This window comes from Eriocheir sinensis, chromosome 60 (assembly GCF_024679095.1).
Source record: "Eriocheir sinensis breed Jianghai 21 chromosome 60, ASM2467909v1, whole genome shotgun sequence".
Classification (NCBI taxonomy): Eukaryota; Metazoa; Arthropoda; class Malacostraca; order Decapoda; family Varunidae; genus Eriocheir; species Eriocheir sinensis.
Window position 1 is genome coordinate 4570491 of NC_066568.1, and position 26709 is coordinate 4597199.

Sequence of the window (26709 nt, forward strand, 5' to 3'; positions counted from 1 at the left end):
ACAGATGCTCCCTTTTCCTCCCTTTCAGCATCCCAAAAGATAGATTCTCTCCCTCTCCCTTTCAGCATCCACACTATCTTCCCTCCATCTCTCAGCATCTAAAGGCAGATTATCCCCTTTCTCTCCCAGTAGCTCAGGTTGCAGATCTCCCCAACTTCCTAGACAAGTAGATTTTCACCTTCGTCTACAGCATCCCATTACAGACTCTCTCCCTTCCCTTCTCAACAACCATAGAGAGATAGATGCTCCTCACCTCCTTCCTAGACAGATGTTCTCCCCGCCCTCTTCCTCCCAGCATCCGAATATACAGGTCCTTTCCATTCTTAAGATATAGATTGTCTCCCCTCCTTCCCAGCATTCAGGGGCGTTATCTTCCTTCTCCCCAGCATGCAGACGGATTATATACCCTCCCCTTAGCATCCCAGACAATTTATCTCCCCTCCCATCAACATCCAAGCATATTATCTCCCCTTATCATCACAGCATCCAACAGGTTATCTCCCCTCCTCTCTCAGCATCCAGGGGCGTTATCTTCCTTCTCAACAGCATTCAGACCCATCAACATCCAAGGTTATCTCCCCTCCTTCCCAGCATCCAGGGGCGTTATCTTCCTTCTCCCCAGCATTCAGACGGATTTTACACTCTCCCCTTGGCATCCCAGACAATTTATCTCCCCTCCCATCAACATCCAAGCATATTATCTCCCCTTGTCATCACAGCATCCGACAGCAAGCTATCTCTCCTTTCCTCTCAGCATCCTTGTCTAAACAGGTACGCTCTCCCCTCTCTCTCCCTCTTAAAACTCAAAAGAAATAAAAGAAAAGAATATATTGAAAAAGAGTCACTCGTATTCGAAAAGCAACACAAAAAAAGGCGATAAAAAGTGAGAATATAAAACAAAAAATAAAATGAAACAATAAATAAAAATAGATAGAGTAAAGGAAATAATGAATAAAAAATAAAAATAGATATCATATTTTAACTCTCCTCTCTCCCCCAGAAAACAGACAGGCATACACTCTTTCCTCCACCCTCTCCCTTCTCCCTCTTGTCTCTCTCTCCCAAACACCCCAGACCATGATCACCAGCTTCCTCCTCTTCCTGTCAGCATCCTAAAGCACATCGATCCATCTATCTCATCTTAAAGCCACATTGGAGATTAAAAAGAGACAAGTAACAAGGCTTCGTATTTCTGGTTGAGGAAGAAAAGGAAAGTGTTGGAAAGTGTTGCGTTCTGGGAAAGAGTGCATTGAAGAGTGAAGGGGAAGATTGTTATTAAAGAGGAAGAGTTGTTTTGTGTCTGTGTCTGTGGTGTGACTTGTAAATAAATCATGAGTGGTTTTAGTGTTTTCTTGTGGAATGAATCGCCCGTTCGTTTTAAATACACTGATGATTAATTTTAATTTGCGTTGAAGGTTAAGTCAAAGAGGATTTTAAAAAGGTTGTGTTGTGTTTACGTTTAATATTTGGTGTTAAAATATTGTCAATGGATTTAATATTTTCTGGTAAAAATCTTTCGAAGTTTTTTTTATGTAGATCAGATTTCTCTTATTTTTCTCTGCGGTTTTGTTGGTTTGAGAATATTAATAGAAATACAGATAGATAGATACATAGATAGATACTCAAATTTCACAGTATTTCAGGTTGAGGAGGAAATAGAGAGTGTTGGAAAGTGTTGAGTTTTGGGAAAGAGTGCATTGAAGAGTGACGGGAAGATCAGTATTAAAGAGGAAGAGTTGTTTTGTGTCTGTGGTGTGACTTGTAAATAAATCATGAGTGGTGTTAGTGTTTTCTTGTGGTATACATCTGCTGTTCATTTTATTTACACTGATGATTAATTCTGTTTGCGTTGAAGGTTAAGTCAAAGAGGATTTTAAAAAGGTTGTGTTGTGTTTCTATTTACCATTTGGAGTTAGAATATTATCAATGTTTTTTCTTGTGATAATCTTTCGTGTTTCTTTATGTAGATCGGATTTCTCTATTGTTTTTTCTCTGCGTTTTTGTTGGTTTGAGAATATGAATAGAAATACAGATTGATAGATACATAAATAGATACACAGATAAATAGATAGATAGACAGAGAGATAGGTAGATAGACAGATAGATACATAGATAGATAGATACACAGATAAATAAATAGATAGACAGTGAGATAGGTAGATAGATAGATAGGTAGTGAAAAAGATAGATTCTTTTGGTGTCGGTCTTGATGTGATGTGCAACCAATTTTCTTCCTTTCCTGTTTTTTTTTCTCTTTTTCTCTATTTCTTTCTTTCGTTAATTAAATCTCACTTCATCCTTCCTTCCTCTCCTTTTCTCGTCTTCGCTTCCCTCTTTTTAATTTTTCTATATTTTCGTCTTTTCTTTTTATTATCTTTTCTCCTCTTTCTTCCTCTTTTTCACTTTCTTTTTTCATCCTTCTTTCGTTCCTCTTTTGTTTTCCTTGCTTCCTTCTTTTCTTTCGCTCTATACTTTTACCCTTTCTTTTTCGTCTTTATATTCTTCCCCTTCCTTTCTTTATTTTCCTTTTCTACCTTCCTCTCTCCCCCATTCATTAACTAATCTATGCCTATTTATTAATCTACTTATTGCTTATATGTCATTATACATCCAGTAGAGAGCAAAGCATCGGATCACTTTCCTTCGCAACAGTCCAGCACGCACACCGTAGCGACCGACGGACCGACACACACACACACACACACACACACACACACACACACACACACACACACACACACACACATGGCGCCTTTGATCCTCAGATGGAGGCGGCGAGGCGATGCTAAAACGCCACGCAATAGAACGAAAGGAAAAGCAAAATGAACGAGAAAATGTAAAATGCCCCCCAAAATTTAAAGGGACAGTAGAGATTATGTGGAGTTTGGAGCCGCGGATAAAATTTAAATCACACACACACACACACACACACACACACACACACACACACACACACACACACACACACGATGAAATAAACCTCTAAGCAAAACAACAGAACGAAAGGAATAGCAAAATAAACCAGAAAATGTGAAAAATGCCCAAAATTTAAAGGGACCGTAGAGATTATGTGAAGGAGTTTGGAGCCGCGGATAAAATCTAAATCACACACACACACACACACACACACACACACACACACACACACGATGTAATAAGCCTCTAAACGAAACGGAATATCATTAGTAAAGTCTAATTGTTTATGAATAGGAATAATGACCTTCACGACTATATATTTTATTTTTCAAGCCCGTATTTATTTTACGCCGACAACGAAATGAAAAGAAGTAACGTTATTTTTTTTTTATAAGCTAAATGACCTCTTCGAATTATTTATAGTCTCTATTGATGTGATTTACTTTTTAGAATGAACTTACAGAAAATGCATAAAGAAAAGAGTACGGTATTGTTTGTTTTTTTTCATTTATAGTATTTTTATATTTATACTCCTTACCGTACGTTCTTATGTTCTTATGTTCTTATGTATAGTAATTTATAGTATTAAGAGGAACGAGCATCAGGGCACCTCCGGAAATTGACCTCTCTTTCGGCCACTCCTCTGAACCCATTTTTTTTTATATAGGAGCAGTGAGTAGCGGGCTTTTTTTCATTAGTTTCCTTTTTTTTTACCCTTGAGCTGTTTCCTTTCTTGTAAAAAAAAAAAAATCATAATTAGTTTTCACGGATTTTTTTTTGTTTATTTTTTTATCTATTTCATTTATCTATCTATTTATTTGCTTATCTTGGTTATTTTCTACTTCTCTCTCTATTCAATATATTTAACTATGCCTCGTTAACTATTTGATTCTTCAGTTTACTTTCTTAATCTTTACAATTTTTACTTAATTTCTTCTTTATTTCTTTTACTTTATTCTTTTAATTCTTCTACTTTATTCTTTCTTTATTTTCCTCTTCCCGCTTGTCTACTGCACGCTTAGAGTTAACATTAGGTCTTTCATCTCATTTTTTTTTTCTTTTTTTTCCCCCTCTAAGCTTTTCTGCCACACGTCAAGAGTTGCCATTTGCTCATTTACGTCATTATTTTTTTCCCTTATTTTCCCCTCTACGCTGTAATCCTATTCCTTCCTTTTTTTCACTTTTTCATTTCTTCCTTTTTTTCGTTATTTCTTTACTCTGTCTTCCTTGCTTCCTTTTTTTTCTATCTTTTCTATTTTTTCTATTTCTTTTTCTTTTTCACTTTCTCACTTCATTCTTCCTTCTTCTCCTTTTTCAATTAGTTCGAGAAATGTTGAAGAATGAATTAGAAGAAGAGTTGCCATTTGCTATTTTATCACATTACTTATTTTTCCTTATTTTTCCCTCTACGCTTCTCTGCCACACGTCCAGAGTTGCCATTTGGTCTTTTCTCACATTACTTTATTTTTTTTTCCTTTTTTCCCCCTCTCCACTTTTCTGCCACACGTCCAGAGTCGCCATGTGGTCTTGTCTGATCACCAACTCGGACAAGCTTCGGTAATGAAAAACCCGCCCGGCAATGAATCCGCACGGTATAAACAACAAGCCGCTTACCCTAAAATAAGTTCAACAGTTTCTTCTAGTTCGGGAAATGTTGAAGAATGAATTCGAGGTCACGAGGAAGGTATACATTTCAATCAGTTTGTATAATGCTGAAGAATGGATTACAGGCTACGAGGAATTTATATATTTCAATTAGTTCGATAAATGTTTAAAAGTGAAGATGAGGAGGTTATACATTTCAATCAGTTTGTGTATTGTTGAAAAATGGATTACAGGCTACGAGGAATTTATATATTTCAATTCGTTCGAGAAATGTTTAAAAGTGAAGATGAGGAGGTTATACATTTCAATCAGTTTGTGTATTGTTGAAAAATGGATTACAGGCTACGAGGAATTTATATATTTCAATTCGCTCGTGTAATATTGGAGAATGAATGAAGACGCCACAAGGAAGTACTACAATCAGTTCGAGAAATGTTGAAGAAGAAATCAAAACGCTCCGAGACGTTCACATTTCCGTTAGTTCGTATGATCGTAAATAATAAACAAACAAGACCAAGGGAAAGCAACGTTGAAAAATTAATTAAGAGCTCCAAGAAGTATCACATTTCCTTTATTTCTATGTTGGAGAATAAGCAAATATGAACCAGGGAAGTTATATCCCTCTATTTCCTTCACCTTCATCTCCTTTTCTTCCATCCTCCTCCTCCTCCTGCTGCCTTCTTTCTTCCTTCCTTCCTTCATATTTCTTCTCCAAATACTTTATCAACTTTTCGTCCTCTCAGCCACGTTTCTCAATCAGTCAATCAGTTATGTTAGTCAAGTCATCAGTCAGTCAGTCAGTATATTTTCTTTAGCTGGTATCACAGTCTGTAACACGTTGAAGAATAAGCAAAATAAGCCCCAGGGAAGGTATATCATTTCTTTAGCTGGTATCACAGTTCCTAACACGCTGAAGAATAAGCATACAACCCCGAGGGAAGGTATATAATTTCTTGAGCTCGTATCATATTGGTGAAGAGTAAACAAACAAGCTTAGAAAGGTAATGGAAACTGAGCGTGGTATTGAAAAAGACGAAGTCGATGAGTCCTTCGGTTTTGATATGTTTTGTATCACCGTTCACCGAGGGCAGCATTTTAGGCCAATCTATTCCCATTCTGTGTTTTTCTTTCTGTACTTTTTTTTTATATGCCTCAGCGAAATTATTATTATTATTATTATTATTATTATTATTAGTAGTAGTAGTAGTAGTAGTAGTAGTAGTAGTAGTAGTAGCAGTAGTAGTAGTAATAGTAGTGGTGATAGTGGTAGTGGTAGTAGTAGTAGCAGTAGTAGTAGTAGTAGTAGTAGTAAGTAGTAGTAGTAGTAGTAGCAGTAGTAGTAGTAATAGTAGTAAAATTATCATTGTAATTAATACTAGATCTGGAAACCGTGGTCGCTACATCAAATTAACTCTATTCTCAGTTTCCCTACCGAGTTTGTGGAATTAAACTTATGTAATCATGGCTAATACCTCCCATTGGCTTACAGGTGCGAGTCTACCTGTGAAAGCCAAAGGGTGCTACACTGAGCCTAACAAACAGGATTTCATTGATGTGCTTTGTAGACCTTTTATCTCCGGCATATGACCACAGATGTTGCGCCGACTAAACGAAACTTTCCAAAACTTTCTAGACCTTTTTATGATATGGATTCTGCAGTTATCGCTACACATCTTCATTTGATCCCCTGGAAATAAGGTTCACTATAGAGTTTGAACCCTTGTTAAGAGCAGCAATATCATATTTTCTTTAAGTATACAAGAACGGCCTTTAATTTTTGTGAAGTGAAGGTGACATATTACTGTTTGATTCCTTACTGTGTTCTTGGAAAATAGAAAAAGTGATAAATGAATGATATGATGAAGAAAATATAAGAGAGTCAATTAATAGAAAAGAAAAAAATATATATAATTATTGAACTGACTAAATTCGAGTGAGTCAGACAGAAGAAAAATTAAAATCAAATAAAGGACAAGTTACTGGTGTGTCGTGTCCTTGTTACGTATGTCATTATCCTCAACATCAGTATTATTTTTAAGTGTACTATGACCCAATTAAAAGGCTGTAGAGTGATGTTAATGGTCTACTGTTTGATGGCTTTGTAACGTATATTACTGATGAGGAGAATATTAGAGACATCAGCTATTTCTAAAGGTCAAATATATACAGTTGGGTTCTAATGAGTGTTTTCTTAAGTTCACAAGAAAAATAAAAATAAATAAAGGACAAATTACTAAGGTGCTTCCTTCTTACGTATGTCATTATCCTCAACATCAGTATTATTTTTAAGTGTACTATGACCCAATTAAAAGGCTGTAGAGTGATGTTAATGGTTCACTGTATAGAGGAAGGGTCAACTACCACCAGGGTCAAACAACAACTCCTGGAAATGCCCAAACTCCTATCAGCCTTGTCAAATATGTGTTCTTGGGCGGAGTATTGTCTGATAGTACGTTCTAATGAGTGTTTCTTAAGGTTCACGGTATAGAGGAAGGGTCAAACTACCACCAGGGTCAAACAACTACTCCTGGAAATGCCCAAAACTCCTATGAAAGCCTTGTCAAATATGTGTTCTTGGGCGGAGTATTGTCTGATAGTACGTTCTAATGAGTGTTTCTTTAGGTTCACGGTATAGAGGAAGGGTCAAACTACCACCAGGGTCATACAACTACTCCTGGAAATGCCCAAAACTCTATGAAAGCCTTGTCAAATATGTGTTCTTGGGCGGAGTAATGTCTGATAGTACGTTCTAATGAGTGTTTCTTTAGGTTCACGGTATAGAGGAAGGGTCAAACTACCACCAGGGTCATACAACTACTCCTGGAAATGCCCAAAACTCCTATGAAAGCCTTGTCAAATATGTGTTCTTGGGCGGAGAAATGTCTAAAAATACGACCCTTTGGCTCCTCGGAAGGCTGGTTCACTGGGTAGATTGAACCGTTTCCAGCTTACCCTGACTCACTCACACCTTCGCTATGTTAACAGAAGGGGGCGATCTTGTCTTAACTTCCAAAACTTTCCCTGCGAGTGTAGGAGTCAGGGTAAACTTTTTAAATCACTCGTTTAGCCATTCACTCGGAGATGCGTCGAAGCTTCAATCACTGTTTCAAATTAAGGCTTCGTTCAGTTTCATTTTAAAGCTTCAATAAGTTTCATATTAAAGCTTCATTCAGTTTAAAATTAAAGCTTCAATCAGTTTCCACAAAAAAGCTTCATTCAGTTTCATCTTAAGGCTTCAGTAAGTTTCAAATTAAAGCTTAATTCATTGTTTCAAAAGGAAGCTTCATTAATTGTTACATAAGAAAGATTCACTGTCTCACAACGAAGCTACATTCACTTGAGAAACTAAACTTCATTCACTGTTTCACATATGCGCAAACCTCACCAATATATCACTAGGCTTCAGTCACTGTCTCAACACGAAGCTTCATTCACTGTCTCGAAAAAAGGCTCTATGTAGTTCCTTAAAAAAAAAAAGCAAAAAAAGTAACATACATAAAGCCCTGATTAGTATCACAAAATTTACTTAAGTTCCATGAAAAAATAAGTTCAATAAATGCTTCACTGTTCCAAAACGAAGCCTTGTGAATCAGCGCCAGAAACATGTTGGAACACGTCACAAACACGTGTAATCTAGCACAAACAAACACACACACAGAAACACCTGTTGCTTCACGCGGCTCAAAACTCAAAGAGGTGTAAGGCCTCGACTCACTCCGTCAATGAATCCTTTTCCCTTCCACCTGTGCGACGGTAATTACAGGTGAGTGAGTGAGTGAGTGAGTGCGTGCGTGCGTGTCAGTGTGCGGGCGCGGTGGTGCGGGCGTGGACGTGGCGCGTAGCCGTCTAAAGTCTGTCCTTGCGTCTACCTCTCCTCCTCCTCCTCCTCCTCCTCCTCCCCCTCCTCCTCCTCCTCCTCCTCCTCTTACGATCCCTCCCGTCCTCCTCTCCCTTCCTGTTAAACATCCTGCTCCTACCATCCCTCCTCCTCCTCCTCCTCCTCCTCCTCCTCTTCCTCCTCCTCCTCCTCACTACCGGCCGAGTCCTGCGCATGACACGAACGCACACACGAACACACATGTACACACTGCCACAGACGAATCTACTATCACACACACACACACACACACACACACACACACACACACACGTGTACACATAATCCTTTTCAAAGCTCATGTACGTTTCACCTTTAGGCGTGTGCGTAAAAATCTACGTGCAAAAAGAAATACGCACACACATGAAAGTTTGCAATGATTTAAAAAGGAAAAAAAATAGGAAAATAAAGAAAAATCGATAAACTAAGAAAATATGCAGCACAAGAGAGAGAGAGAGAGAGAGAGAGAGAGAGAGAGAGAGAGAGAGAGAGAGAGAGAGAGAGAGAGAGAGAGAGAGAGAGAGAGAGAGAGAGAGAGAGAGAGAGAGAGAGAGAGATGAGGGAACAATTCTCTCCCATTACCGTGTCCATATAGTACTAAGTGATCAAATGAATATGTATAGTCTCTCTCTCTCTCTCTCTCTCTCTCTCTCTTTAACAGTGACGACGGGTGAATTTCTCCCCTAAAAGAATCAGACAGGTGCACAATAGATCACCTGGCACCTAATGACGCTAATAACGCACCTGAGGAAAGTAATACCTGCCCTTAACGAGGAGGAGGAGGAGGAGAAAGAGTATTAGGGGAAGTATTAAATGTTTTTTTATTCTCATTTTTCATGTTGATATTTTTGTTTTGTTTTTGTTATTGGTAGTAGTAGTAGTAGTAGTAGTAGTAGTAGTAGTAGTAGTAGCCTTTATTAATACTACAAGAACTGCCACTATCGCTACTACTACTACTACTACTACTACAACTATTACTACTACTACTACTACTACTACTACTACTACCACTGCTGCTACTACTTTTTCCAACAGTCATCAGTCTTACAATCCTTTCCCTCATCTTTCAGACAGAAAAAAAAAAAACATTAGCAGGAGAGAAAAAGTAGAAAAAAAAGGTCAGATTTCCCCTTTCTCTCCCCTTTTTAAATATCCCGCGAATATGAAAAGGTATCAATAGCGTCTGAAAGAGGAGAGTAAAAACAAGGTGTGTGTGTGTGTGTGTGTGTGTGTGTGTGTGTGTGTGTGTGTGTGTGTGTGTGTGTGTGTGTGTGTGTGTGTGTGTGTGTGTGTGTGTGTGTGATGGGGACTATTTTTCCTTTAAAGTTCTGTGGATGATGAAAAATATTGTTAGTCTTTTTTTTAATTCATAGAGAGATGTTCAAAAAGTTAGTTGGTTAGCCTTTTCTTTTCGTTTCTTTTTTTTTCTTCTTTTTTTCTCCTTTGCGAGTGTTTAGCGGATTCGTTTGTTTGTTATTATTTATTTTTTATTTGATTTTTGTTTGTGTGGTTTCGTTTGCTCTTTAAATGTTCTTCTTAATGTATAATGGAATTTTTTTAGTTCAATTGAAGATATATAATTCTCTCTCTCTCTCTCTCTCTCTCTCTCTCTCTCTCTCTCTCTCTCTCTCTCTCTCTCTCTCTCTCTCTCTCCACACACACACACACACACACACACACATCAATAAAAACAAATATATCATCCAATTTCCCCTCCAATCGGAAAAAAAAAACAGCTCTCAGGTAAGTACAGATAAAGTTGTTGTTGTTGTTGTTGTTGTTGTTGTTGTTAGCAAAGGTAAAAATGGGAACAGGAAAGCACACACATTATATAGAAAGAAAAGAAAACCGTTATTATGACAACAGAAGAAGAAGAAGAACGTTAGAGGAAAGAAATGTGAGAAGAGGAAAACGAAGAAGGTAGAGAATAAAAAAAAGGAAAAAAATGGAAACAGAAATATGGTGATGAAGACAGTGGTGGTGGTGATGGTGGTGATGGTGATGGTGATGATGATGGTGATGGTGGTGGTGGTGGTGGTGATGGTGATGGTGGTGGAGTCAGGTGGGTGTTGGTGTTATGAAGACCGATATCGAATAAGATTTTTACACCTGTGAACCCAGAAAGGTAAGAAGGGCAGAAGGAAGGAAGGACGGATGAGAGGAAGGAGGGAAGGATCGTGAAGGGAAGGGGCGTATGGGTAAGGGAAGGGAAGGGAAGGGAAGGGGAAGGGAAGGGAAGGGAGTAAAGAAGAATGAAGAGAAGAAAAGAAGGTAAAGAGGTCAAACAAAAATGAGAATTGGAAAGAAGGGAAAGGGAATGGATTGAAATGGAAAGGAGGAAAAGGGAATGGACAGAATTAGGGAAGAATGTTAGGATATGAAGGGAGGAGTGGAGGAAGGGAAGGAAGAGACGGTAGGAAGGTAGGAACAAAAACAGGGGAAGAGAAAAGGAAGGAAGGAAAGAGGAAAGAAATGAAGGAGAAAAGCATAAAAGGATAAGAGGAATATGAAAAGAGGAAGGAGAAAAAGGATATGAAAGAAAGAAGGAATATAGGAATGAGGAAAAAAGAAGACAAAAAGAAAATGTAGAATAGAAGAATAAAGTTAATATGGTGTAGAAATGAGAGAAGGAAGAGAAATGAAGGGAATGAAAAGGAGTTGAAAGAAAGAATGAAGGTCAGAATGAAAGAAAGAGGGGAGAAGGAAGGAAGGGGAGAACAAGTAATAAGGGAAACTGAAGAAAACGAGGGAAATAAATAAGGTAGGAGGAATAAGAGGAAACGAAGGAAAAAAAGACAGAAAAACGAGAAAATAAAGGAATAACAAAAAAGATCAATAAAAGACAAAAAACAAAAACACGTAGAATACATGATAAAACGAAGGAGATAAAGAAAGAAAAAAGAAAAAAAGCATAAATGATGAAAGTGTGCAAAGAGAAAAGGTGAAAATAATTGAAAAGAAAAAAAAGAAATGCCTGAAATAATGACGAAAACAGGAAGGAAAAAAAGATTAATTAGGAGAAGAGGAAAAATACTGAAAAAAAGATATAAAAAAAATCCATCTATCCGAACGGCAAAACAAGGAAGAATCTAATTGGTGGATGGATGATAATGATTCCAGTTTAATGTTTTCTTTTGTTTTCTATTATTTTCTTCGTCATTTTCCTCTATTTTTGAACTCTATTTTTCACCATCCTTCCTTTCTTTTATCCCTGTTTTTATTTTTATTTTACTTTTTATTTGCTTCTCTCCGTAACTTCTCATCCCTAAACAAAGCCGCCCTCCTGCCCCACGCACCTGCCCTTACCTGTTTAAACATCTACCTGTCTGTGTCCGTGCCTCACCTGTACGCCCGGCCTTAATTGGCATGAAATAAAGAGGTTTTGTCAATGAAGGAGATAACAGAACGAAGGGTACAAAAAAAAATTATAAACGAGATAAAAAAGGAAAAGGGTAACAGGTAAACAGAGAGATAATAAGGAGGATAACGGGGAAACAGATGGAAATTTCTAAAAGGTGAGGAAATAAACGAGAAAAAGAGGAAGGTACGAAAATATGATAAACAGGATAAAAGTAAGAAGCTGCAAAGACGTGAGGATATGGAAAAGTAAACAGAGGGATAAGAAAAGATAAGAAACGGAAGAGAAAGAAAGAAAACGGTGAAAGGAGAGAAAACTAAGGTACGCAAAAATGAATTAGTGGAGAAAATGGAAAAAAGCAAAAAAGATGAGGAGATTAAAAATAGAAACGGGAAGATATGAAAAAGGTGATAATGAGGAGAGAAAGGAAGAAAGGGCTAAGAGGCGAGGGAACAGAAGAAAACAGGAAGGTGCAAAAATAGATGACAAAGAGGAAAGAAAAGAAGAAAATTGAAAAGACGAGAAAAAACAAAGAGAAAGAAAAAAGTAAGATACACAAAACTGATAAATAAGATAAAAGAAGAAAACGCGAAAAAGAGAATAGGTGAGGGAATTAGAGAAAAGAACAGGAAAGTACAAAAAAATGAAGAAAACGAAAAGAAGAAAGAAGAAGAAGAAGAAGAAGAAGAAGTAGAAGACGAAGAAGACGAAGAAGAAAAAGGAGAAGAAGAAGAAGAAGAAGAAAGTAAAGGAACAGGGAAAAACAATGCAGAAAGAAAGAAGAAAATAGAAAATAGAAAAAGACCAAAGAGAAAGAAGGAAGAGAAGGAAAACATCAAGAAATAAGTTAAAAGTATAAAAAAAATAAAAATAAAAAGCAAATCAGATAAAAACATGAAAAATAACGCAAAAGAGGGAAAGGAAAAACAGAGGAAGGAAAAAAGGGAAATAAATGAGAAATGGAAGAGAAAACAGAAGGGAAAAAGTGGAAAGGAGAAAGAATGGGAAAGAAAATTGTGAAGTAAAAGAGGAAAAAAAAAAGAAATTGAGGGAAGAAGGAGGAATATAATGAAGAGAAAAAGAAGAGAAAATAAAGAAATAAAAAAGAAGAGAAGGAGAAGAATTATCGATCCAAAGGTCTTCGAAGGCTAAAGGCTAAAGTTACCTCCTCCTCCTCCTCCTCCTCCTCCTCCTCCTCCTCCTCCTCCTCTTCTTCTTCTCTCTTCCTCCTCCTTCCATCGTCTTCTGTTTCCCTGTTTTCCTACCTTCTTCCTCAATTATTTATTTTTTTCTCTTCTCTTCCATATATTCTTTCCTTCTTTCTCTCCTTTCCCTTCCTTTATCCTTTCTTTCTATTCTTCCTTCGTCTCTTTCCTATTCTTCTTTATTCTTTCTTTCTATCTCTATTTTCTTTCTTTTTTTCTCTCTTCCTCATATTTTCCTCCCTCTCCTTGTCTTTATCTTTGTCTTCTTCTCCATTTCTCTCTTCTTTTATCATTTTCTCCTTCTTTTCCTCCTTTTCTTCCTCTTATCTCTTCTGCTTTCTTATTCTCCCTTTTCCTCTTTTCTTCCTCTCTTTCTTCTTCTCTCCGTTCATTCTTTTCCCTCCTGTTTTCCTTCCTCCATTTCCTACTTTCCTTCCTCTTTTCCTTCCTTCCTTTCCTCTTTTCCTACCTTTCCTTCCTCTTTTCCTTCCTTCCTTTCCTCTTTTCCTACCTTTCCTTCCTCTTTTCCTACTTTCCTTCCTCTTTTCCTTCCTTCCTTTCCTCTTTTCCTACCTTTCCTTCCTCTTTTCCTTCCTTCCCTTCCTCCTCCCTTTCTTTTATTATCAGAATTTCTTTCATTTGTTTCTTCCTTACTTTACTTATTTTCTTTTTTTAATTTACGTTTTTGTATACTCTCTCTCTCTCTCTCTCTCTCTCTCTCTCTCTGACTGGCTGACTGACTGACTTACTGACTGACTGACTGACTGACTGACTGACTAACTGACTGACTGGCTGATTGGCTGATTGGCTGACTGACTGACTGACTGACTGACTGACTGAATGACTAACTGACTGAATGACTAACTGACTGACTGGCTGATTGGCTGACTGACTGACTGACTGGCAAATTGGGGGAGTGGTAACTTGTTTGATAGAGAAAGAACCGTGAAGATAATAGGAGATAAAGAGATAGGAGAGAGAGAGAGAGAGAGAGAGAGAGAGAGAGAGAGAGAGAGAGAGAGAGAGAGAGAGAGAGATCATTATTATTATTATTATTATTATTATTATTATTATTATTATTGTTATTATTATTATTGTTGTTATTATCATCGTCTTGAAAGTAATTAATATTTCAAGAAACATTCCACACTTTGCAATTATTTTTTTCTCTACGTTATTAATATCCCTCCTCCTCCTCCTCCTCCTCCTCTTCCTCCTCCTCCTTTTCTCTTCTTCCTTCTCTACCTTATACCTCCTCTTCGTCCCCTCTCCGTCATTCTCTTCTTCCTCTCTTCCTTCCTTCCTTTCCTCCATTCTTCCTCCTTACTTCCCTCCCTCCCTCACTCACTTCATTCTTTCTCTCCCTCTTTTATTCATTTACTCCATTCCTCCCTTTCTTATTTCCTTTCTTCCGTCTTCTCTCTCTCTCTCTCTCTCTCTCCTTTTTTCCTACCTTCCTTTCCTTCCTTCTTTTCTCTCTCTCATTCTCTCTCTCTCTTTTCCCTTCTATTTCTTCGTTATCTCCTTCCTTTCGTTCTTCCTTCCTTCCATTCCTTCCACTTCTCTTCCTTATCTCATTTTCTCCCTTCCTTATTCTTTCTTTCTTTCACATATTTCTCTCCCTTTCTTCCATTTTCTTGCTCTCCATTCCTCCACTTCCTTCCTTCTTTCCTCCATCTTCCGTACCTCCTTTCCTCTCCTTCCACTTTCGTTCCCTCCACCAATCAATCTTTCCTCCTCCTCCACCTACTTACTTTGCCCAAATCTCTCCCTCTCTCCCTCCCTCCCTACCTTTCCTCCCTCTTTACCTTTCCTTCCTTTCTGACTAACAAAGGTTGCCAGGTTTCACTCTACTAATTAAGACAGCCAGGTAGAAAACACCTCCCCTACCTTTCCTCCACCCCTCCTCTTCCCTCCCTTCCCAATCTCCCCTTTCCCTGTATATATCATCAGTAACTTATTCCTTAATCCCTCTTCTTCTTCTTCTTCCCTTTACTTTCCACCTCTTTACCCTTCCTCCCTTCTTCTCTCCCTCCTCTAATCTCCCTTTTTTTATATATGTATCTTCCTTGGGACATCTACTCTGTCTACTTCTACTGTTTTTCTCTTCCTACTTTTTCCTCCTCTAACCCCTTCTTCCCTTCCCCCCTCTCTCCTCTAAAAAAGTTAAAAAAAATAAAAATATCTAATCTAATTCCCCTTCATCTTATTTTTCACGCCTCTCCCCCTCTTCCCTTGCCTCCCCTTCCTCCTCCTCTCCCCTCTTCTCTTCCAATCTTCCCATCTCCCATATGTCTTCTCAGTGAATTCTTATACCTGATTTCTCTTTTCTTTCCCCTCCCTTTCTCCCCCTTCATACTTATTCCCCTCTTTCCCTTCTCTTCCATATTCAGTTTCCTCCTCCTTTTCATCCATTTCTCCTTTTTCCCTAACCTCCCCTTCCTTCCATCCTATCCCTTCCCCTCTTCCCTTTACCTCCATTCCCTCTTTTCCTTCCTCTTCAATCTTTCATTAATTCTATCCCTTTCCCTTTCATCCAATCCTATCTATCCTCTCCTATACTTTTCTAACCCTTTTCTTTTCTATTTTCCCTATTCCATTTTCTCGTCTTCTGATTCCCCTTTCATCAATTTTATCCCTTTCCCTTTTATACAATCCTATCTATCCATAATATCCTAATCTATTCTATATTTGCCTATTCTCTTTTTTTTTTTTCCTTATTCCCTTTTCATCAATTTTATCCCTTTTCCCATTCTCCACTCCACCCCCTTACCCCTCCCCTCCCCTCTTTTCACATATTCGCTGCCCTTCTAATCCACCTTTCCATTACCAACCTATAGATGTACCCTCCCTCCCTCATCCCTTTCACACCCCTTCTTCTACCTCCCCCTCTCACCTGGATTTTACCTGTCCCCCCCCCCCTTCCCTCCTCCTCCCCTTCCTCTCGTGTTAAAAGGAATGGGATTTAAAGAGCACGAGGAACCAATTCTGATTTAAATTTCGTTTTTTTTTTAGGTTATTTTTGGTTTTAAGGTTATTTTAATGGGGTGAATTTTTTGGTTGTTGTTGTTGTTGTTGTTAGTGGTGGTGGTGTGTGTGTGTGTGTGTGTGTTATGAGGACATGTATGTATTATAAGTACACATGAAGATATACATACATAAATACATACACATACAAAAAAACATGAAACTCAGAAAAAAAGGTGGACAGAAAAACACCTTGAACACACACACACACACACACACACACACACACACACACACACACACACACACACACACACGGAAAGACCAACAAACACCACCACAACAATGCTACACTCCCACCAAGATAACACACACACGCACACGCACACACACTCTCACACACACACACACACACACACACACACACACACACACACACATGATAACACTCACCCTATCGTCCCGTGTCTGCCGCCACTGCCCACCTGAGAGCCAAAAGGTAAAGGTGTTCAAACGTCCTTACCTGGGAAAAGAAAGTAATTAAGAGGTTAGTCATTGGCAGGTAAATACAACAAGAAAAATAATGATATCTCGAGTCATGGAAATTAATGAAGAAAACAATTTGACTGAGCTTTGAAGACAACTGAGAAAAGACAGGTATGAGAAAATAGACAGCTGACGAGAAAATTGAGACACGAGAAAAAGTGTGAAAAGGAAATTAAGAAGATATATTTGAGAAAAAAAATATTGGGAAAAGAGAGAAGTTACAAAAAGTGAGGAAAAGGAGAGAAAATATGCGTGAAGTAAAGCCCCCAAAAATATGTGACTCGTGGTAATTAAAAAAAGATTACGAGAATTTGTGGAAACTTTAACATCTTTTAACATTGGTGTGAGAACTTTGAACGAACCTAAAAATAATAATAATAATAAAAAATACACACCATTTTATTTAGAATAAGATCAAAAGCAAACTAATCCAGGAAAAAGCAGGATGAAAATAAAATAGAAACTTGAATGCAAAAAAAAAAATACAAGTGAAAAGTTAAAATACAACAGAAAACAGTAAAAAAAACAATAAAACAAAACTAAATATAAAAAAATAACAATGGAAAAGGCGGTGAAAGTAGAATTGAGAAGAAGTTCCTCCACTTTCTACGAGGAAGAGGAGAAAGGAGGAGGAGAGAAGAAGAAGAAGGCGCCACAAGGAGAGAAGAGAGAAAAGAAGAAAGAGGAGGAAACGAAAAATGAAGAATTGGGTGAAGAAGATCCAATGTTAAGTGAGAGCTCCCAAAAGTGAGTATTATTATTATTATTATTATTATTATTATTATTATTATTATTATTATTATTATTATTATTATTATTATTATTATTATTATTATTATTATTATTATTTTCATTTTTGGTATTCGTCCTCTCTCTCTCTCTCTCTCTCTCTCTCTCTCTGGAAGCCCCCTAACTAAACAGCAACATAAATTATTTTCTTCCTAGATGTCATTGAAACCTTATGTTCTCTCTCTCTCTCTCTCTCTCTCTCTCTCTCTCTCTCTCTCTCTCTTCTTATTTGCTGTTTCATGTGATCATTTTCCTCCCTCCTCCTCCTCCTCCTCCTTCCTCTTATAATATTTCTCTTCCCCGTTTCTTCTCCTTCTTCTTTTCTTTCTGTTTATTTTGTTATTCTTTATTCCTCTTTTTATATTATTCGCTTTCGTTTTGTTTTTATTCTTTTATTTAATCTTCCTTTTATATATATATATATATTTTTTCTATCTCCATCTTCCTCTTTCTCTTCTTTCCTTCTCCGGCTTCGATAATTCCTCCTCCTCCTCCTCCTCCTCCTCCTCCTCCTCCTCCTCATCATCATCATCATCATCATCATCATCATCATCATCATCTTCCAAGTATCAATCATTCTCATCAGTATATTGGATCTCTATAATGCAATAAGTCAACCAGTAACACACACACACACACACACACACACACACACACACACACACACACACACACACACACACACACACACACACTTAAGTTCTCCCTCAAGAAAGAAAACGAGGTAAAAGCAGGTTATATTTTTCCTTTCAACGTAAACTCTGCTAAATTGGCGAGAGAGAGAGAGAGAGAGAGAGAGAGAGAGAGAATATATATGACTACAAAACTCCCTTCCCCTTCCTTAGTCTCCCTTTTCTCCCTATTTCATTTTCTTTCCCTTCTTCCTTCCTCGCGTACCTTTTCTTATCCCTATTCCCCTCATCACTATCTTTTGCTTTAGTTCTCCCCTTTATCCTTTCATTCCCCTCTTCCTCTCATTCGTTCCTTCTCTATCCATCTTTCTCTCTCCCTATCCCTCCATTTGCCTATCCATCCTTACCCTTTCCCTCTTCTATCTCTGCCTATCCATCCCTCTCTTTTCTTCCCATCTTCACTTCCTCCCTCACCCCTTCACACCTGTCTTCAAGGGGGAGAGGGGGGTAGACAGGTAAGCAGGTACAGGTAAGAGGTGATTGGAAAAGGTAATGAGCAGGTGTTTGAGGTGTGATAGGGATTGCGAGAGGCGAAGCGTGAGCTACAGCGGTGATTGACAATTTCCCGTGTGTGTGTGTGTGTGTGTGTGTGTGTGTGTGTGTGTTGGGTATGTTGGGTAGGAATATGTGTGAGTAGATGAGAGAGAGAGAGAGAGAGAGAGAGAGAGAGAGAGAGAGAGAGCAGTCACACACACACTTGTATACCAAAAGCTCAGCAAATCATTCTCTCTCTCTCTCTCTCTCTCTCTCTCTCTCTCTCTCTCTCTCTTATAGACACGTTGACAGGTAGAAATACAAGCTTGACAAATCACCACCACCACCATCACCACCACCATCATCACCACCACCACCACCACCACCATCATCACCACCACCACCACCATCACCACCACCACCACCGCTGCACCATCAATCCAAAAACAACGACAAAAACAGGTAACTTACAGGTATTTATCACGTATTTATATCTACAAGTATTATTTTTACAGGAAAGGAAGCAGTTTAAGGGAAAAAAAAAGAACATAGATAAAAAAAAAAAGCATTTATATTACAGGTAAATTAAAAACAGGTAACTTACAGGTATTTATCACGTATTTATATCTACAAGTATTATTTATTACAGGAAAGGAAGCAGTTTAAGGGAAAAAAAAGAACATAGAAAAAAAAAGAAAGCATTTATATTACAGGTAAATTAAAAACAGGTAAATTACAACAATATCGCGTACAGGTAAGCGGGAACAAGATAGAAAGTGGCAATTATGAAAAGAAGAAGTTGATTTGAGTTCATTTTGATTCCTCAGGTAATACAGACTAGCAAAAAATACATTAATTCGATAACTTTAAAACTCGATTAATTACGCAACACTTGAAGGAATGAGTAAGCACATGAGATATTTCGTAGTACAGTCCATCCTGTGTAGATACTGTTTAACTAATGACGGTATTGAGTGACTTATTTTTCACAAGAAGGGGATGAGGAAAAATATCACACTGACCCCCACATCGCAAGCTCACCATGTATTAACCATTCCCATATCACAAGCTGCCACTGTATTGACGATTGTTTCTTAATGGTCTCTCTAAGCGAAAAAATGAGAATAAATCATCACTCACACAAACCATTTCAAAATATATATCAAAGCATTTGTGATCAGTTTATGCATCATCTATTTTGGGGGGTTATATCATGGGACAAATTTGGCCCGTCGCTGCTACACGGTAAAGCCACAAATTTGGCCGGTCGCTGCTACACGGTAAAGCCACAAATTTGGCCCGTCGCTGCTACACGGTTAAGCCACAAATTTGGCCGGTCGCTGCTACACGATAAAGCCACAAATTTGGCCCGTCGCTGCTACACGGTAAAGCCACAAATTTGGCCCGTCGCTGCTACACGGTAAAGCCACAAATTTGGCCCGTCGCTGCTACACGGTAAAGCCACAAATTTGGCCCGTCGCTGCTACACGGTAAAGCCACAAATTTGGTCCGTCGCTGCTACACGGTAAAGCCACAAATTTGGCCCGTCGTTGCTACACGGTAAAGCCACAAATTTGGCCCGTCGCTGCTACACGGTAAAGCCACAAATTTGGCCCGTCGCTGCTACACGGTAAAGCCACAAATTTGGCCCGTCGCTGCTACACGGTAAAGCCACAAATTTGGCCCGTCGCTGCTACCGGGTTAACCATTCCCATATCAGATACTTTAGGAATGGACACACAGACAGACAGACGGACGGAAAGCGACGAAAATATTACCGCCTACCACGAAGACGCGAGATAATATTAATGATACTACTACTACTACTACTACTACTACTACTACTACTACTACTACTACTAAATGAATAACAAAACTAGAGAAAATAAAAATAATAAGAAAGAGGAAAGAAGCAAAGTGAAGGAATGAAGGAAAGTATTGGACGACCGAAAATTAATCTAAGGAAAAAAATAGAAGACAAAAAAGTTAATCCATAAAATAAGAAAAAATAAACGAAAATAAATAAAAAAAATGAAACGGGAAAATATATAATTCTTCCATCCTCCTCCTCCTCTTCTTCTTCTTCTTCTTCTTCTTCTTCTTCTTCTTCTTCTTCTTCTTCTTCCTCCTCCTCCTCCTCTTCTTCTTCCACCCACCTTTACGTGTCGAGAGGGTCATCCAAAAGAAAAAAAAGACCGAATCGTTAATTAGCTTACACACCTTTCCTTTGGTCTCTCTCTCTCTCTCTCTCATCAGAGGACGCACAACCTGGTGAAGCCTAGAGAGAGAGAGAGAGAGAGAGAGAGAGAGAGAGAGAGAGAGAGAGAGAGAGAGAGAGAGAGAGAGAGAGAGAGAGAGAGAGAGAGAGAGAGAGAGAGAGAGAGAGAGAGAGAGAGAGAGAGAGAGAATTGTAGAAAAAGGAATGAGGAAAGAAAGAGAGAAAGAAAGGGAAATGGGAGAAAGGACGAAAAAGAGAGTTAAGAAAAGAAAAAAGAGAGCAGCGGAGAATATGGAATGAAGAGAGAAAGGAAAAGAAAGAGAAAGAAAGTGAAAGAATGAGAAGGATGAAAGAAATAACAAAAGAAAGAGATGGGAAGACGGGAAAAGGTATTGAGGGATCGAGGCACACACACACACACACACACACACACACACACACACACACACACACACACACACACACACACACGCAGATACATACATACATACAGACAGACAGACACAGAGGAAAATGCTGACTAAACCGTACCTTGAATCAGCCCTTTGAAGAATCCACCACCATCACCACCATCAGAGAAGAAGAGGAAAATGAAGAAAGGAAGGAAAGGATCTAGAGGGAGGGAAGAGAAGGAGAGGGAGTAAAAAGGAAGGGAAGGGAAGGGAAGGGAAGGGAACGGAAGGGAAGGGAACGGAAGGGAAGGGAAGGGAAGAGAAAGGAAACGAAGAGAAAGGAAAGGAAAGGAAGGGAAGGGAAGGGAAGGGAAGGGAAGGCAATGGAAGGGAAGAAAAGTAACGGAAGGGAATGATATTGAAGGGAAAGGAAAGGAAAGGAAAGGAAAGGAAAGGAAAGGAAAGGAAAGGAAAGGAAAGAGAAGAAAAGGAAAGGAAAGGGAAATAAATATAACCCAGCTAACCACTTCATATAAATGACAAATACAATACAATACAATACAAAACAAAAGATACAAATAAAATACAATACAATAGATACAAATAGATGACAGAATAGCAAAAAAAAAAAAAAGGGGGGGGGGTCAGATTAGCTATAATTTAAGGAGCATTGTAATAATCTAACACGGCACAAAAAAAAAAATTACAGTAACTTTTAAGGATATGGAGAAAACCCTAAATTTAACTCTAGATGTCTGGCCCTTAAAAATGCACTTGGTTTGATATTATTATGAAGGAGGAAGAGGAGGGGGAGGAAGAGGAAGAGGAGAAGGAGGAGGAGGAGGATAAAACGGAGAAAATGCGGATGGATATTGGAGGATAGGAAAAAATATGATGGTGGACAGATAAAAAGATGGGGGATGGAAGGGGAGAAGGGATTAGATGAAGGAAGGGAAGAAGAGGGAAAGAAGAGGAGGGGGAGGAGGGAAGGAGGAGAAAGGGAGGAAGGAAGGAGGAGAAAGGATACTGAAGGATAGGGAAAAAGATGATGGAGGACAGATAAGAAGATGGGGGATGAAAGAGAAGGAGGGATTAAGTGAAAGGAAGGGAAGAAGAGGAAGGGGAGGAAGGGGAGGAGGGAGAGAAGAGAAAGGGGAGGAGGGAAGGAGAAGGAAGGAAGGATAGGATAGGGAAAGAAATGATGATGGAAAGATAAGAAGATAGAGGATGGAAGAAGAGGAGGAAGAAATGAATGAAAAGGAAGGGAAGAGGAGGGAAAGAAGAGGAAGGGGAGGAGGGAAAGAGGAGAAAGGGGAGGAAGGGAGGAGGAGGAGGATAGGGAAAGAAATGATGATGGAAAGATAAGAAGATAGAGGATGGAAGAAGAGGAGGAAGAAATGAATGAAAAGGAAGGGAAGAAGAGGGAAAGAAGAGGAAGGGAGGGAAAGGGAGGAGGAGGAAAGAAATGATGATGGAAAGATAAGAAGATAGAGGATGGAAGAGGAGAGGGAATTAGATGAAAGGAAGGGAAGAAGAGGAAGGAGAGGAAGGGAAGGAGGGAAGGAGAAGGAAGGATACTGGAGGATAGGGAAAGAAATGATGATGCATGAGAAAACAGAGGATGGGAGAGGAGGAAGGAAGAACGAAAAGAAGGGAAGAAGAGGGAAAGAAGAGGAAGGGAAGGAGAAGGAAGGAAGAAGGAAGAGTTATCGGGTTAGTCCTTCCTTCTTTTTTTTTTTAATTTTCTTATATTCTTCTTTTCTTTATTTTCTTTCTTTATTGCAATTCCATCCCTTCATTCTTTTTTTCTTTCTTTCCTTTTCTTCTTCTTTCCTCCTCCCTCGCTCTTAAATAATAATAATAATAATAATAATAATAATAATAATAATAATAATAATAATAATAATAGGGAAATATTTGTCTAATTGATTGACTACGTGGAATAGACGAGGATGTGATCAATCAATACTCTCTCTCTCTCTCTCTCTCTCTCTCTCTCTCTCTCTCTCTCACAGGTGTTGCTCTATACCTGGTAATCGTTCAGGTGATTGAATGAGTCACACCTTAAATATGCAACAACTGGTTCTCTCTCTCTCTCTCTCACACACACACACACACACACACACACACACACACACACACACACACACACACACACACACACACATTTAAACCCTTCCGTGCTTCAAGAAAATATGTATAAAAAAACAAATAAAAAAAAGTTAAGAACAAAATATTTATTGAAAAGGAGAAATAAAAGAAAAAAGAAAAATACCAAATAAATTACAACAAATTCAAGATGAGAAAATAATAATAATAATAATAATAATAATAATAATAATAATAATAATAATAATAATAATAATAATAATAATAATAATAATAATAATAATAATAATAATAAACTCTTACGTAGCGAAAAAAGAAGAAAAAAAACGAAGACAAAAGTAAAACTAAATCAAAACAAAAAAATAAAAAAGGAAAGAAAAAAAAAAGAAAGTCAGAAAAAGTAGAAATAAAAAAAAGAAAGGAAAGAAAACAAAAGTAATACGAGGACAGAAAAAAAAATCAAAACAAAACAAGACAAAAAACAAGGAATCACACACCGTAGACACGAAGACAACCAGACGCCAGGTAAATACAGGTGAGTTTAATTAAGCGAACGAGGTCACTTTACTGCACTAATTAAACAGGTGTGCCATTGCCTTCACCTGTAACTGTGCTGACAAAGAATGAAAGGAGAAAAGAAGAAATACATATACGGAAGAGGGAAAATAAGGAAAAGGAAGAAAAGGAGAGGAAGAGAGGAGAGGAGGAGAAAATGGAGGGAAGGAAAATTAAATAAAAAATGAAAGGAAATAAGAGAAGGGAAAAGGGACAGCATGGAAAGGGATAAGAAAGAAAGGGAAGGGAAGGGAATGGCAGGGAAGGGAAGGGAGGGGAAGGGGGGGGAGGCGAGGGGATGAGAAGGGAAGGAAAGGGAACGGATGGGAAGGAAGGAGGGGAAGGAAGGCAGGAGGGAATGGAGGGGAAGGGGGGGGAGGCGAGGGGATGAGAAGGGAAGGAAAGGGAACGGATGGGAAGGGAATGGAGGGGAATGGAAGGGCAGGGGAGGGAAGGGAACGAAAGGAGAGGGAAGGGAAAGGAAATATGAAGGAAGGGAAGGGAGAGGAAGGGAAGGGAGGGGATGAGAAGGGAAGGGAAGGGAGGGGAGGGGAAGGGAAAGGAAGGGAAGGGACCGGAAGGAAAAGGAGGGGAGGGGAAGGGAAGGGAAGAGAAGAGAAGAGAAGAGAAGCGAAGGAAAGGAAAGGGAAGGATTGAAAGTAAAGAGATGAAAAAAAAAAGAAATTAAGACACAGAAGAAAAAAAGAATGGAGCGGAAAGGAGGAGGAGGAGTATAGATTAGGACGAGGAGAAGGAAGAGGAGGAGGATAAGGACCAGGAGGAGGAGGAGGAGTGGAGGGAAGGGAGGGGAGGTATAAACTTACACCATGAGGCGGGTATTTTTCTTATCAGCTGTGTTATCCGATAGCTTACACCAGAGCGGTCACGTGGGCAGGTAACAACGTCAACAACAACAACAATATGATGAAGAAGACGAAGAAGAAGAAGAAGAAAAGTTGGAAAGTTTCGTTTAGTCGGCGCAACATGTGGTCATATGCCGGAAGAAGAAGAAGAAGAAGAAGAAGAAGAAGAAGAAGAAGAAAAGTTGGAAAGTTTCGTTTAGTCGGCGCAACATCTGTGGTCATATGCCGGAAGAAGAAGAAGAAGAAGAAGAAGAAAAGTTAGAAAGTTTCGTTTAGTCGGCGCAACATGTGGTCATATGCCGGAAGAAGAAGAAGAAGAAGAAGAAGAAGAAGAAGAAAAGTTGGAAAGTTTCGTTTAGTCGGCGCAACATCTGTGGTCATATGCCGGAAGAAGAAGAAGAAGAAGAAGAAGAAGAAGAAGAAAAGAAAAGATGAGAAAAAGTAGAAGAAAAAGAAGAAGCAAAAGAACAAGAACAAGAAAGAAAAGAAGAAAAAAATTGGAAGAAAGAAAAAGAAAAAACGAGAAAAAAAAGAAAGAAGAAAATTGTGACAACTATTACTAACAAAACCATTACTACTACTACTACTACTACTACTACTACTACTACTACTACTACTACTACTACTACCACCACCATTACTACTACTACTACTACTACTACTACTACTACTACTACTACTACTACTACTACTACTACTACTACCACTACTACTACTACCACCACCATTACTACTACTACTACTACTACTACTACTACTACTACTACTTCAAAAATAGCCTTCCTCAGAACTCATTAGGTTTCTAGAGAACACAGATTGACGAAATATGAGACGCCTGCCTGAGAGAGAGAGAGAGAGAGAGAGAGAGAGAGAGAGAGAGAGAGAGAGAGAGAGAGAGAGAGAGAGAGAGAGAGAGAGAGAGAGAGAGAGAGAGAGAGAGAGAGAGAGAGAGAGAGGGGGGAGGGGGTTTTCCAGCTACACTCACGCTGACACATGCTTCCCTCCCTTCCCCTCCACCTTCCTCTCTCTCTCTCTCCCTCCCTCCTTCCCTCTCTCCCTCCCTCTCTCTCTGTTTATATCAGCATGTATAGTCGAAGTCAGGCAGTGGTTGGTTGATCGTGGAGTGAGTTAGCGCTCTCTCTCTCTGAGTATTATAAAAGGAAACGCGATATAAACTACGATTCTATAAACGGAAAATATATTAGTGGACTCATAATGAAAAACTATCATCTGAAGTGTTTGTGTGTGTGTGTGTGTGTGTGTGTGTGTGTGTGTGTGTGTGTGTGTGTGTGTGAAAAATGATGAAATGAAAACAAAGAAAAAGAAAACAATAATGAAGTTAAGTGAAATACAGTGAAGAGATAATGAATGAAGAAAGTGAAATAGAAAAGGAATGAAAATGACGAAGAAAATGACATAGGAAGAAAAATGATGATGATGAATGGAGAGAGTGAAATAGAAAAGGAATGAGAATGACGAAGAAAATGACATAGGAAGGAAAGTGATGATGAAGATGATGAAAGTGATACAGGAAAGTGATGATGATGATGATGATGGTGAAAATGACTCCGAAAAGTAATGAAATCAGTGAGAAAAGGAAAGTATTGGAAAGGAAAGGAAAATAGTGAGTGAAAAATTAATAGAAAGAAAATACATGTTAAAAAAAATAACCAAGACAAAAAAATAATGAGAGTGGATGTAGATAAATTGATAAAAAAAATAATAAAATACAATAAGAGAAATCAAGAGAGAAAGTAGCAAAAAAAAAGGAAAGTAACAAAAAAAGAAGGAAAGTAACAAAAAAAGAAGGAAAGTAACAAAAAAGGAAAGTATAAAAAAGAAGGAAAGTAGAAAAAAAAACAAGTAAAACAAATCCAAAATATCCATTACGAGATCAGTGTAGAAAAAATAATAGGAATTTTACGCGGAAATTAAAATATGAAAAAAGCGCAAAAATATAAAGAGTAAAAACTAAAAACAATATCATTGGTTTATGTGTGTGTGTGTGTGTGTGTGTGTGTGTGTGTGTGTGTGTGTGTGTCACTTTACCTGAAATCCATGACCTCTAAATCAACGTAAGGGGACAGGTAAACTCAGGTAGAGAGAGAGAGAGAGAGAGAGAGAGAGAGAGAGAGAGAGAGAG

At 38.4% G+C, this 26709-nt stretch overlaps 1 protein-coding gene across 3 annotated transcripts in view; it reads left to right on the forward strand.

Annotated features, from left to right (window-relative positions):
* The first annotated feature begins 16395 nt into the window (after positions 1–16395).
* The window catches only part of LOC126985798 (myb-like protein X), a 32581-nt gene continuing 22267 nt past the window's right edge, over positions 16396–26709 (forward strand). For 2 of the 3 annotated variants that reach the window (XM_050841188.1, XM_050841189.1), the window contains exon 1: positions 16396–17221. In XM_050841188.1, the coding sequence (XP_050697145.1) occupies positions 17034–17221 (188 nt within the window). In that variant the 5' untranslated portion in view covers positions 16396–17033. Of the gene's footprint in view, positions 17222–25642; positions 25690–26709 lie in introns of those variants that run through there. The other variant, XM_050841191.1, reaches the window with a different exon arrangement.